We start from the raw sequence: 13982 nt of genomic DNA on the forward strand, positions 1-13982 counted from the left end.
AGACAAGAAGCTGAACTACTGAAACATTGTATAGAAGGAGGAGCTCCGAAGCATTTCAGTGTGGAAAAGGAGAGACATTTTTAAACAAAAAGAAAATGTCGAGACATTCCTGAATATCCACAAATCATTTTTGGTTTGTTTAAGCAAATGGAGACATTCTGTTGTGGCTCTGTTTTGGAGTTAACCAGTGTCTGTCTCTGCCATCGTGATAACTTGTGACCATTGTAGTTTGGATACTTCCTGCTTCTGTTCTCCTCTATGGGCCAGGCTTTCTGGATGGACTATATCTCCCATGATGCATCACAAAAAGCAGTCAAGTAGCACTTTAAAGACTAGCAAAATGGTTTATTATTAGGTGAGCTTTCGTGGGACAGACCCACTTCTTCAGACCATAGCCAGACCAGAACAGACTCAATATTTAAGGCACAGAGAACCAAAAGCGGTAAGCAAGGAGGACAAATCAGAAAAAGATAATCAAGGTGAGCAAATCAGAGAGTGGGAACTTTCTGAGTCACTATAGGGGCTTGTCTGCATACTTGGCTCAATCTAATTCTTGACCTTTCCCCCTCACCCCTCCACTCTCTGATTTGCTCACCTTGATTATCTTTTTCTGATTTGTCCTCCTTGCTTACTGTTTTTGGTTCTCTGTGCCTTAAATATTGAGTCTGTTCTGGTCTGGCTATGGTCTGAAGAAGTGGGTCTGTCCCACGAAAGCTCACCTAATAATAAACCATTTTGCTAGTCTTTTAAAGTGCTACTTGACTGCTTTTTGTTTTGATAGTGTATAGACTAGCACAGCTTCCTCTTTGTTACTATTCATGATGCATCACGGTGGCTCACAGAGTCTGTGGTCTGTTGTGGGGAATGTAGTCCGGCCAGGAAAACCAGCCCGAAAGGAGAGAATGGAGTTGTGAGTAAACCAAACTACAATTCCCATGATTCACCACAGCAGGGGATGCAGACATAGATAAAGGGTGAATTGACTGGAAATGGAACATTTTAATTAGTTTGACAATCCCGAATGTTCTGATATGGGCTAACTCAGCTGGAAACAAAATATTTCATTTTGATTTTCTTTGCAGAAAACGAAAAAAATTCAGCAAAGCCAAAATTTTCCGGCAGAAAATGTCAGTGTTTTTATTTTCCCACTTATTCATATTAGGCAAACCTCTGGTCCCATTTTTTATTTTGTTACAAAATCTAAATTGGTCCTAGTTTACATAATAGCAGCCTTTTTCTTTAACCACCATGTAGTCAGTTTGTGTGACCTTTTCCCTAATCCCCCCAGTGACCCGTGCTGGCTTCTGTCTCGTATTCTATGGCTTTACAGAACCCATCCGGTTAAAGTTCTTCCTTTTTATTAAATGTATTACAAAAATAAAGTTGTTCCATCCTTTACTATCTAAACCTCGTGTGCAGAATAACACTACCTATGGAATCTAACCTGTAGTGTGGAAATAACGTCTTGGGCAAAGGTAATCGTGCGTCATCTGTTTGCAGATCCTTTTAAATTTCACGTCGATGGACTTGTTTAAAAGCCGCCTGTGCTGGTATGATTATGTGGAGGTGCGGGATGGCTACTGGAGGAAAGCTCCCTTATTAGGTGAGTTGCTGTTGCATTTTTTGAAGAGATGGGCTATGGGAAGTCTGCTGCTGAGCAGAAAGGTACCTGTGGCTCATGCCTTTCTTCCTTGTGAAGAAGGGAAGTGATATTCTGTCATTGTCTAGCTGGAGAGCTGAGGTACCAAAGGGAAGGGATTTGACCAAGGTCCCAGAGTGAGTCAGTGGCAGAGATGGGAACAGAAGCCAGCTCTGCTGAATCTGCTCACCAGGGTTCCCATGGCTGGGGCTTCCAGCTGGGCTCAGTGCCTCAGCCGGCTCCCAGATGTGAGGCTGCCAGAACTCACCAGCCCCATAGCATCTTGGGGCCAGGACCGCCCTCCTCCACCACCTTCTGCTGGCCCCACAGCAGCATGGGGGCCAGGAAGCTGCCATGGGACGGGGAGCCAGAACCCCCGTGCCTCATGGCAGTTAGCTGTTGGTCGCGAAACGGTGCAGCGCATGGGTTTAGAGCAAATCTCTCAGTGTCTGGGCTGCCCAATCCCACCTCCGCTCACAACACTTAGCAAGCAATTAACAGATTGAAAACTGGACCTCAGCACCAAGCAGCAGGCCTGCGGGCACGGGAGGAGACAGCAGCCTGGCCAAGCTTGAGGGCGGAGACTGAAACCTCTCAAAGGCCAGGGCAGTTAGAGGAGCTCTGATTTCATGGCTCGTGGGCCGTTGGCACTCGTGTAAAACTCGGATCAACCTCGCAGCATGGATGGGACCGAGCTGTGTTGTAACAGAGTTCCCAACCCACCCCTCTAGGCTTGTGTTTCTATGGGGCAGTGGGTTGGGCTCTGAGGTATCGGCTGCTCAGCGAGGGCCGGTGAAGGGAGGAGCTGGTTTGCAGCAAGTGCTGAGTCTGGGAGTCAGGTCCCTATGAGGAGTCGCGTGTCGGGTGCCGAACTACGCAGCTTCTCCCGGGAACCCTTTCGGATGGGTCCCACAGCAAGACAGGACCTCGCAGGGAGTCAGTGTGCTGACCCCGGGTGGCTGGAACTGTTGCTGATGGCGCAGGGCTGGGGCCCGAGGCAGCGTTGTCTGCGTTTGGCTGGGTGCGCGCGCAGGGAAAGGGTGCCAGTGGGGCGCTCTGGTCGCAGACTGGCCGACGGGGCAGGGCTCCAGAGCTGCTGCCACCCTGGGCAGTGCCGTTGCTGCTGCCCAGCCAGCCCCAGGGGTCTGACTGCCTGGCAGCGTCATGGCCACATTCCCAGCCCTGAGCTCCCCATGACAGCCCCAGGCTGCCTGACTTCGGAACCCCCACTACAGCCCCAAGCCTCCTGCCCTGACTTCTTACATACGCACCCCAGTGCCCTGCCCTGAGCTCCCCCCACACCTCCATCCCAGTGCCCTGCCCTGAGCCCCTCCAGCTCCATCCCAGTGCCCTGCCCTGAGCCCCCCCGCCGGCTCCATCCCAGTGCCCTGCCCTGAGTCCCCCCGCCGGCTCCATCCCAGTGCCCTGCCCTGAGCTCCTCTGGCTCCATCCCAGTGCCCTGCCCTGAGCCCCGCCCCCCTTGATATTTCTCACAGGCAGTGCTTTTCTGTCCTGGTACTTTCCGGTTGGTAATACTGGCACCTGGGCAGCCCTGGCCATGGGACTGGCTGGTGCGGGGAGAGGGAGGGAGCTGACTGAGTACTGACTCGTCTTCCTTTTAACCAAGGAAGTGCTGCGTACAGGTGTTCTCCCACTGCAACCACACACACGCACACCCCGCACAGCCCTCCCCAGGGCCATTGCCACAGAACAGCGCTGGTGTGAAATTTAAGATTCTTTCACCCTGTCTGTGTGTCATAGGTCTGAGGGGCTCTTTGCTGGCTGTGTTGGTACACATCCCTGGCAGAGCCCCTGTAATCGCCCCCAAGTTCCCCAGGCCTGGGTGAATGAGCCTGGATATGACCCTGCCTCTGCACTGCCTGTCAGGCTGGACTGAGGCCCCATGGGAAAATGCCAGTGTCCCCAGCTCCAAGGGGCTCACCTATTTCCTCCAGCCTGGGCTGGGCATGCAGCCCCTGCTGTGGGGACAGAGGGGTCTGGAAGAGGCCTGGAGGGCTGTAGAGGCCACAGGGCTGTCTGCCGCTCCGAGGAGGTGTCAGGACTCCATGTTTCTAGTCGGGGTTCTGCCACTCTCTTTGGTCTTAGACAAGTTGCTTGCCATCTGTAGGGTGGTGCAGATCCCTGCAGTGGCACAGGGCAGCGATGGTTACAGTCTAATTCCTGGCAGTCGTAAGCCTGTGATGCCCCACTGAGGTTAGCAGCATGGTGCTGTCTGACCCAACAAGGGAATGGGCTGCTAGGCTGGTGTTCTCCTGGAAGTAGGTGGTACTGACTCCCCAGTGATGCCAGGCATCTGGAATCCCACACCGTGCCCAGCGTCCTGGGCTCATACTGGTGAGGTACTTTGAGTGGAAGAGGAGGGCGAAATATTAAGACTCATACCGGCAGGGAGCAAGGTTCTGCAGAAGGGCGTGCAAAGACAGCCAGTGGGCATAGCCTGGCTTCCTTCCCCTCCGACGCACCAGGTGGGAAGAGGGAGGAGGGTGCATCTGCGTAGACAGGTTCATAACTCTCAGTTGGTGTGAGAGGTACTTCCTTCCTCCTCTGACTCCGCAGTACCAGATCTGGCCATGAGCCCCATCAGCAAGGCCAGGCTGGGTTCCCAGGTGTTTCCCGCCTGCTAATCACATACGCCCATGACTCTGCACATGGGCAGAGCAGGACCGGGCCATGAACTTGCTTTGATAGGTAGGAGAGCACTTTGCTTAGTGTAGGGACCTGGCAAAGGGAGCAGCTGGACAAGGCTGTGATCCTCTGCCCTTTCTCTGGTGCTGTACCGAGGAGCCGAGGTGTGGGGTGAGTAGCACCCGGGTCCGAGTGCCATTGTCACAGCTCGCTGTGCATGAGCACGCACCTCGGGAATTGTCCTTCCTGCAGCCTGGCCTTACGTCACTGCAGCTTTTCTGTCCAATATTTGAAGTGCTTCAGACAAAAAAAAATCCCTTAATACAGTGGGATTTGCAAACCTTTCCGTTTGGAACAAGTGGCTTGTGTGAGCTGTCATGGCCCCCGAGAGGGGCCGGGGCCATGAAATTAGTCAGGAAGAGGCAGGCTGGTGGCGGTCCGGCAGGGGGGTGGGGCAGAGGATTAGCGTGAATTGTGAAAGCATGTATTTGGCCTGGAAAAAATGTGCACTGCATATTTTCCCAGGGAAGTGTGTGAAAATCCAGCCTTAAATGGTGCATAACTTTTTATGAATGGGCCCTTTATCGCACTCCAAGGAGCTCACTTATTCTGCCTTCCTCATCTGCATTTCCTCCCCTTGACATCCTTGTTGAACTTCAATTCCAAACCCAAGAGGCAGTTGCTCAGTGACCCTGGAACTAAATAACTTTGCAGCCTGGACACTTTTGGCTAGTATCTCCTTCCCACGCCTTGGAAAACTTCAGCGAGTTTTGTCTCCACCTTTTGTTACACCGCCATGACGCCTGACCTGCCTGGATTAGACCTCAAGTCATCGGAGGTTAATATAGATACCCGGACTGATCGATCGATCTGTCTGTCTTTTTTTGCAACGCCTGCAATCTGAACCCCCAGGTGCTGGCCGAACTCCAGCATAGGTAATTACATTCAGCCTTTGCCAAATTTCCCCTGCGGAGTCAATTGGTTAAGCAGGGATTTAGTTGCTCCTCAAAATGAGGAGCAAACTCCTATTTCATGCAGCAGATAGTGTTGCATTAGTTACTCCCAGCGCTTATTTTTGGTTCGTACCGTGCCTTGAGGAGCCTTCTGGCTGGAACAGGCTGTAAAACCCTCCCCTGGCAAGGGAGTGTGGTTGTCCACAGACACTGTACCACTGTAAAGTGCAATCCACCAGCGCAAGCAGATTAATAATAATTCCTGATGGTTTTACATAAGAATGGCCACACTCGGTCAGACCAAAGGTGCATCTAGCTCAGTGACCAATGCCGGGTACCCCAAAGGGAGTGAAGCCACCAGGTTATCATTAAGTGATCCATTACCTGTTACGCATTTCCAGCTTCTGTCAGACAGAGGCTAGGGACACCTTCCCTGCCCATCCTGCCTAGTAGCCACTGATGGACTTAACCCCCATGAACTTATCTAGCTCTTTTTTGACCCCTGTTAAGGCACTGGTCTTTTCGACATCCTCTAGCCAGGAGTTCCACAGGTTGAGTGTACACCTGTTGTTGGCGTTCACCCTGCTACCTATTACCTTCATTTGGTGTGCCTTAGTTCTGGGGTTATGGGAACAGGTAAATAACTTTTCCTTATTCTCCCCTCTCCACACCACTCAGGATGTTCTAGATTTCGGTCATATCAGCCCCTTCATCTCCTCTTTTCTGAGATGAAAAGTCCTTGTCTTGTTAATCTCTCACTCACCCTTTAAGGCTGGATCACTGCCTGGTGGAGGGATTTTCCGCACACCCCATCTTCAGGAGGACCTGTGCCCTTTTTTGGCCAACAAGGCTGAGATTTTCAAAGCTATCCAGGAGCGTGCTCTGCCCTTTCCCATCTCGATTAATTCACCGTTCTCACATCCTTTGTCTATCACACCTAGCGAGCCTGGAAGTGTCTGGGCGCAGGACACATGTCTGCCATCTGCAGGTACAGCATTTAGCAGCTGTCCTAGTTTCAGTGTAACTGCACTGCAGTTCATGCTAATGAATGCCATCTTTTTGTTCAGTGTCTGTGCAGTGCCTAAACCAAAGGGCACTAGGGCATGACTGGGGCTCTGGGATGTACAACTCAATAAGAACGATGGTAGGTAAAATGCCAGGGCTCCTGGGTTTCGGCCTTCACTCCAAACTCTTTGCCGCTAATACGTGAGGTGAAAGTCCCAACTGCTCTCACCTAGATTCTTTTTAAGATGCTCTGGCTTTGCTGGGGTAAAATGAGGTGCCAAGCAAAGGGTGGCTGGCTTTTGTTCCCAGATGATATTTAACCCCCTGTTCTAGGTGAATACCAGTGACCCCTTTTTAAAAATTCTGAACTTGGAGTTGCAGCACAAAGCCTTTTCCATGCCTCTGATTGCTTTCATGAGTAACTGTCTGCGCTTCCAAACTGCGGGTGACTTGCCCATCTCTCCATTTGCCACACTCACGATCATGGACCCCTTTTGCCAATCATCAGTGAGATCCTGAGTGTCTGTTTCCTGCCTTCCAGGGAGATTCTGTGGGGATAAAGTCCCCGAGCCTCTGATCTCCACGGACAGCAGGCTGTGGATCGAGTTCCGGAGCAGCAGCAATATCCTGGGCAAAGGTTTCTTTGGGGTGTATGAAGGTATGGTCCTTAGCAGTGGTCCTGTTAAGCTGAGGTCTTAGGTGGCCGCCCAGGCGAGAATCGGTGCTTGTGGTGCGCACCTGCACATGCTTTGGGGCACATAACAAAATTTATTCTGCACAGGGATGGAAAAGAAGAGTGAGAACATCGGTCCTTCACTGGGAGGCCTACATCCTGCTGCATACACAACAAGAAGTCATGTGGCACCTTGTAGACTAAAAGATATTTGGGAGCATGATTTTTCGGGGACAAAGAAAGGACCCCCCCTTTGTGGTTTTTGCCCATGAAAGCTCATGCTCCCAAATATGTCTTAGTCTACAAGGTGCCACGGGACTTCTTGTTGCTTTTGAAGATACAGACTAACTCGGCCACCTCTGATACTTGTCGTCATGCTGCCTAGTGATTCAAACATCAGACACTCCAAGTGGGAACACAGCAAATGGGTCCAGAGCAGGGAGCTGACCGCCAAGAAGTATGGCTCTGGCAGTAGCAGCGGCAGTGGCTTGAAGCTCTGGGCCCCTTTGAAATGGTGCAGGAGCACCACTCTGCCATTCCACGCCACTGTTGGGGCCTGGAGCGGGGTCCCAGCACTGTACACCAGTGTCCCAGGTGCTAAGAACTGGCTGTCAGTGGTCCTGCCCTTTCTGCCCAAGGCGCACACCCTTTGGGGTGCGTGGAACCAGGCCTGCCCACACCCTGCTCCTGGGCCTGCAGTGGTTGTCAGCCAGGCTGGTGGTAAGCACCAGGCACTGAAATTCCTACCCTCCCTGAAGCCAAAGGATGCACATAGCCCATTGTCTTCCAGCCTGACCAGGAGAGATCCCTGAAGGAGAAGCTTCTTGGGTGAATTCCTGAACGCCTTTCTGTGCTGCCTAATGTTTCTAGTAAGAGCAGGGACTTGCCTGATACCCTGGCTCTCCCCCACAGGTCTAGAGGCGTGTTGTGCCTTGGGGTGCCACGTTAGGTCTGTTGTCTGTGGGGCTGTTCGAGAGGAGAGGCTCGAAGGATTCTAAAACGTGAAGGAACAAACACCTCCTCCTGGCTGTGCATGGAGCTTAGGAGCATCCACTGATTGTTGTTGTTTCAGACACCTATTGATTCAGCTCCTTTCAGGGCCAAGCCCCTTTGCGGCTGGGGGGGAGAAGCGCTCCGTATGTGTTGGAGAGCACTAGTTTGTCTGGCCCCTACTGTGGGCTTGTGGGTGTACAATGGAGGTGGATTAAATTTTTGGAGCAGAAGTGTCTTTTTATTGAAATATGTCCTTTGTTAAAAAAGTACAGTTTTCCATATCCATTTCTCCACCTCATTTTGCACAGGCCGCCTTCCAAACACCTACAGAAAATGCTGAAAATGTTCTTGAAAGTACAGGGGAAAATTCCCTCACTGTTTTCAGAAGGGGGTTAAAAACACCTGAAGGATGGTTTGTTGGCTATTTAGAAAAATATGAATACAAAGAGGTCCGTTTTAGTCACTTGGAGATGGAAAAATGTAGATTTTTCCACACAAGGAGGGTTTCATTTTGCTTCCCTCCCTAGTTTGCAAACAAGGCAGAGTTCCCATTTCCCTGCCGGCACCAGCCAGCAGACTGTGGTAGCTGTTGAACTCCAGAGGCTGAAGGGGAACTGCAGCATCAGCTGTTGGGGGAGGACGCCCCTTCCCAGATTGGAGAAGGATCCATTGGAAAAATGGAGCATTCTGGGCAGATGGGCCCTGGGCTTTATGTGAATGATAGGTTTGCTGGACGGGTTGTTAAATAGAAGTTTTGGAGGCTGGAAGCTGGGAACATGGGTCTGTGCAATTGAGTGGGTAATGCAACGTCTCTGAAAGCTTACATTCCAGAATAGGTCTGAGCCTTTTCCTGTCCGTTAGCGGGTCTTGCACCCGTAGAGCTGAGATTCAACCTGTACCGCAACTTCCTTTTTTGTGGCCTGTTTTTTCCAAATCCCAGCTCTCCACTTGCAGTGCACATTCCTGTCTCTGTCGTGCCCAACTTCTGGCCTGCAGAGAAATGACTGCCTGGATTCTAAATCTACAGAGCAGCTGGGATGCAATTCATACAGATTGGTCTGGGTCTACATCTTCCCAGGACTCTCTTCCATGAACTCACATTGGTTGCAAACAAAACAAAAAAGCAGTCAAGTAGCACTTTAAAGACTAACAAAATAATTTATTAGGTGAGGAGCTTTTGTGGGACAGACCCACTTCTTCAGACCATGGCCAGACCAGAACAGACTCACTATTCAAGGCACAGAGAACCAAAACCTCTACAGCGCGTCATCGGGGATTTACAACCCATCCTGGACAATGATCCCCCACTTTCACAGGCCTTGGGAGGCAGACCAGTCCTTGCCCACAGACAACCTGCCAACCTGAAGCAAATCCTAACCAGCAACTATACACCGCACCACAGTCACTCTAACTCAGGGACCCATCCATGCAACAAACCTCGTTGCCAGCTCTGCCCACATATCTACACCAGCAACACCATTACAGGACCTAACCAGATCAGCCACACCATCGTGGGTTCATTCAGCTACACATCTACCAATATAATTTATGCCATCATGTGCCAGCAATGCCCCTCTGCTATATACATCAGACAAACTGGACAGTCTCCACGTAAAAGAATAAACACACACAAATCAGACATCAGAAATGGCAATATACAAAAACCCGTAGGAGAGCACTTCAATCTTCCAGGCCACACAGTAGCAGTCTTTAAAGTAGCTATCCTACAGCAAAGAAATTTCAGGACCAGACTCCAAAGAGAAACGTCTGAGCTACAATTCATCTGCAAAGTCGACGCCCTCAGCTCAGGCTTAAAGAAAGACTGCGAATGGCTGGCTAAATACAGAAGCAGCTTCCCCTCCCTTGGTGTTCACACCTCCAGATCAACTGCTGGTAGTAAGCCTCACCCTTGCTGACTGAGCTAGCCTTGTTATCCCCAGCCTTGCTCAGGCTTATTTATACCTGGCCCTGCAGATTTCCAAGACCAGCATCTGATGAAGTGAGTCTGTGCTCACGAAAGCTCATGCTCAAAACTTTTCTGTTAGTCTATAAGGTGCCACAGGACCCTTCGTTGCTGTTACAAATCAGAAAAAAATTATCAAGGTGAGCAAATCAGAGAGCATGCAAACAGTGCCACCTAGGGGCAGGATTTCATTTTGTTTTTCTCGTGCCGGCTTTTAATGTTAATTTCATGTACGATCTCTGCAATTTATTTATTAGTGGTGTTCCAAGCCTAATAACCAAAGTTCCCACCCCAGAGATAGATAGATGCAGCAAGACAGCAAGTGCTCAGAGAACTCATGTTTGGCTTTTAATACAGATCGAACCTCTCTGGTCTGGCATCCTTGGAACCTGACCAGTGCCGAACCAAAGAATTTGCCGAAGCACAGGAGGTCAATATTGTCTAGCAGCGTTACCAACGCTTCCATTGCTTCCTGGGCTCTTAGGGGTAAATTACAGCCAAGTAACAGCACAGAATGCTGAGAGCCAGGGCTGGTGGCTGGAAACAAACTTCACATCACCCCAGGAAACTTGGCCACACCCACACTAAGTGAAAATCTGGCTAACTAAAATGATGCTGGATCATGGATGTTGCCGGACCAGAGAGTGTCAGTCGAGTGAGGTTCAACCTGTACCTGTTGAAGGGTCACGTAGAAGGAGTGTTGTTAGAATACATGCCAAAGGGGAGCGGACGTGCTGAGAGCAGACGTTCAGTGAGGAAACAATGTGTAATCCCATCCATCTGCCGTGTGATTTTTTTTCCCCCCTCAAAGCAATTTGTGGTGGAGATATTCACAAAGATGCTGGCCAGATCCAGTCTCCCAATTACCCAGAGGACTACCGGCCTTCCAAAGAGTGCATCTGGAGGGTTACTGTCTCCGAGGGGTTTCATGTGGGACTCACGTTCCAGGCATTTGAGGTGAGAGGTCTGAGCTGTGAGCTCCTAAACCAAACGAATGCGGTGGGTGATGAGACTGTATAAAGAAAGCAAGGCAAAGAAAGTACACTTTGTAAAAACTGGGGACTGTCACCTGTGAATGGTTGTTTTAGATAATTATTTCCATCCCCTCCTGCCTCCACTTCCATCAGTGAAAAGCACGTACTGGGTATTGACAGTTTTGCTGCTTCTTCAGATAATCTCCCTGTTATGCTTTCATTTGCAAACTGCTTCCCAGTGTGTTAATGGCTGTGTATCATGGTAGCCTGTGGGGTCCCGGTGCTAGGGTCTGTCTGTACACATATGAAGACAGGCCCTGCCTCAAAGACGTCACCGTCAAAGTATAAGGTGCCAAGTGAAGGATTCAACGGCCAATTAATCAACGAGGAGTACGAGGTAATGGTGAAGAAATTCACACACGTCGTGGCAAAGCCAGGATACAGCCCAGCAGTCCTGGCACCCAATCCCCTGCACTACCTATCAGGGCACTCTGCCTGCTGGGAGTGTCGAGAGAGGATTTCTGCCCTCAGACTGTAGAATGCCCAGGCCATTCTCCAGCTAAACCTGCAGAGATCTATCAAGATCCTTGTAACCTGTGTGCTTGTGCAGCTGCTCAGGAGAGATTCAAATGCAAAGTGCTGACTGCTAGGTTTTGTTTCTATGGGTGGTGCACATTTGAGAGGTCTTGGTGCACATTTAAATTTATTCCACGCATGGGTGAAAAAGTTTAGAGGGAACAATGCTAACCACCCATGAACACACCTCTCAAATCTTATTGGCGCCCTAAAGACCTCAGGGCAGATTGTTCCCTGTGTCACCAGCCAAGTGTTCGTAGAATAGTAGAAATTTGGAGAGGGCAAATGGAAGAGTGTTGAGAGGCTGAGGCTGAGATTACATCAGATGTGTGTGCGGCAACTAGGATTATTTAAACCTGAAAAGAGAAACGAGATGGGATTTACCAATCTGATTAGCTTCTATGACGAGGTAAAAAACTCTGTGGACATGGGGAAGTCAGTGGATGTGAAATACCTTGACTTCAGCAAGGCTTTTGATATGGTCTCCCACAACATTCTTGTCCATAAATTAGGGAGATACGGATTGGAGCCTTGGACTATAAGATGGATAGAAAGCTGGCTTGATGGTCGGGCCCAACGGGTAGTGGTTAATGGCTCAATATCTGGATGGCGGTTGGTTTCAAGCAGAATGCCGCAAGGCTCGGTTCTGGGGCCGGTGTTATTCAACGTCTTTATTAAATACCTGGATAAGGGACTGGATTGCACCCTCCGCAAGTTTGCGGATGACACAAAACTAGGAGGAGAGGTAGATATGTTGAAGGGTAGAGAGAGAATCCAGAGTGACCTGGATAAATTGGAGGAAGCACAAGGGACCCGTCATGGTGAGGTTCTTTTTGTGCTGTCTCCTGGGAGCTGAACTGTGACAAATCTGTAGCTAGGTCATGAATCGTGAATCACACCTTCAACTAAACAGGCCTTGCAAGCTTCCAGCCAAGCACATGCTGTGCGGAGTGGCAGGGGCTCAGTAACCTCGAGGCCACGGTTCTGTTCCACTTGCTTGTTTAATTTTGATTCAGAGGAGTGCTAGTCAGGGCCCTGCCCACATACTCCAGGCACCCTTGACGTAACTACAATTGCTGCACTAGTGCGTGTTTTTCAGATGATCCGCCACAAATCTGCCCCCACCCTGTTCTCCTCCCAATAATCCTGCAGCTCCCTGCTCTCCAAGGCCCTGCTCCAGGTGAGCCAAGGAGCCTCACCCTGACTGTACCGAATCCACAGGTGCTTGGAGATCCTTTAAAAGCTAAGCAGAGTCTGATGGGGCTGAGCGAAGTGGGTGACCTCTGTTGGCATGTTCCCTTTCTCTCTGCAGATTGAGAGGCACGACAGCTGTGCCTATGACTACCTGGAAATCCGAGATGGCCCCACTGAGGACAGCCCTTTGATTGGACACTTTTGCGGGTATGAGAAACCAGAAGACATCAAATCCAGCTCCAATAAAGTGTGGATGAAGTTTGCCTCTGATGGGTCCATCAATAAAGCAGGGTTTGCAGCCAATTTCTTTAAAGGTATGGCTGATGTATCAGACCCCAACCTGGCTTCATTAAAAGTGAAACCTCTCAATAAGAGATGCCTTAGGCTCCGCTCCAAGGAATGGGCCAGGGGCCAAGTGCAGGCCACAGATTTTAGCAATGTGGCCTAGAGGCGAAAATCAATGTATTGCCTCTATCTCAGCTGGGGTTGCAACCTGCTTGGGTTAGTACAGACTAGAGGTGAAGACTCCATAGCGCCCTACAAAAGGGGAAAGTGGCTGCCTTCCCCTCTCCGTTTTAAGCGTAGCTGATGGGGCCCATAGCTTCCTGCCCACTTGTCATTGCAGTTCTCAGCGAGTCACCTCTGAAGGCAGCCTTTGTCTTCACGAATTTTGCAACAGGCAGGAATGAAAGGGGCGTGTTGCATTGTTTGGAAGAAACCTGAAATGTACAAAGCAGCCAACAGGCTGAAAGTCTTGAGTAGAAGAATGGGCTGAAATCTGTGTGGGGCACCACATTTTCAACATTGAGGATAAATAAACCACAAATCTATGCAGGGTCAACCCTCAGGGCTAAGTCTTCTGGGCTGGTCCAACAGGTAGGGGATGAAGCCCCCAAAATGGGGAATACTTTGTCTTCAAGCTGGAAATTGTTGACCGCTGGGATGATTCTAGTTTATGCTACTCCCTGCTATGCCGATGGAGTGGTGCTCAATGATGTAGACAATTTATGATGCACACAAAATATGAATGATGCTGTGGCAGTCTTAGGTTTACATAGAATCTTTTCTCTGGAAGGAGGATCCCAAAGCACTATACAGACTCACCTGTACTGAAATGCAGCCATCTCTGGAGCGGAGTATTGCTGTTCCTAAACAATACACAGCCAGTAGAGAAATAGTTCTCCAATGAAAACCATCAAGGCACATTCTTAGTGACTGTAATGACCAGGAACCTGGCGCTTACATGCCCATCTTTTAGACACAGGTTCTGGATCTTGGCAGAGGGTTGGAGTTGATGGTACATGTGGTCCTGTCTAACTCTATAGTCCTAGGAGTCTCTGAAAGTGGCTGCAGGACCTTCGGTGAC

The 13982-nt window shown here is 50.1% G+C and overlaps 1 protein-coding gene across 1 annotated transcript in view; it reads left to right on the top strand.

Annotated features, from left to right (window-relative positions):
* TLL2 (tolloid like 2) overlaps window positions 1-13982 on the top strand; it is a 48256-nt gene that overhangs the window by 16391 nt on the left and 17883 nt on the right. Inside the window, exons 7-10 of the mRNA XM_074999403.1 lie at window positions 1501-1603; window positions 6785-6901; window positions 10684-10829; window positions 12735-12930. Coding sequence (XP_074855504.1) covers window positions 1501-1603; window positions 6785-6901; window positions 10684-10829; window positions 12735-12930 — 562 coding nt within the window. The remainder of the gene's footprint in view (window positions 1-1500; window positions 1604-6784; window positions 6902-10683; window positions 10830-12734; window positions 12931-13982) is intronic.

Source organism: Carettochelys insculpta, chromosome 7 (assembly GCF_033958435.1).
Source record: "Carettochelys insculpta isolate YL-2023 chromosome 7, ASM3395843v1, whole genome shotgun sequence".
In the NCBI taxonomy this organism is placed as follows: domain Eukaryota; kingdom Metazoa; phylum Chordata; order Testudines; family Carettochelyidae; genus Carettochelys; species Carettochelys insculpta.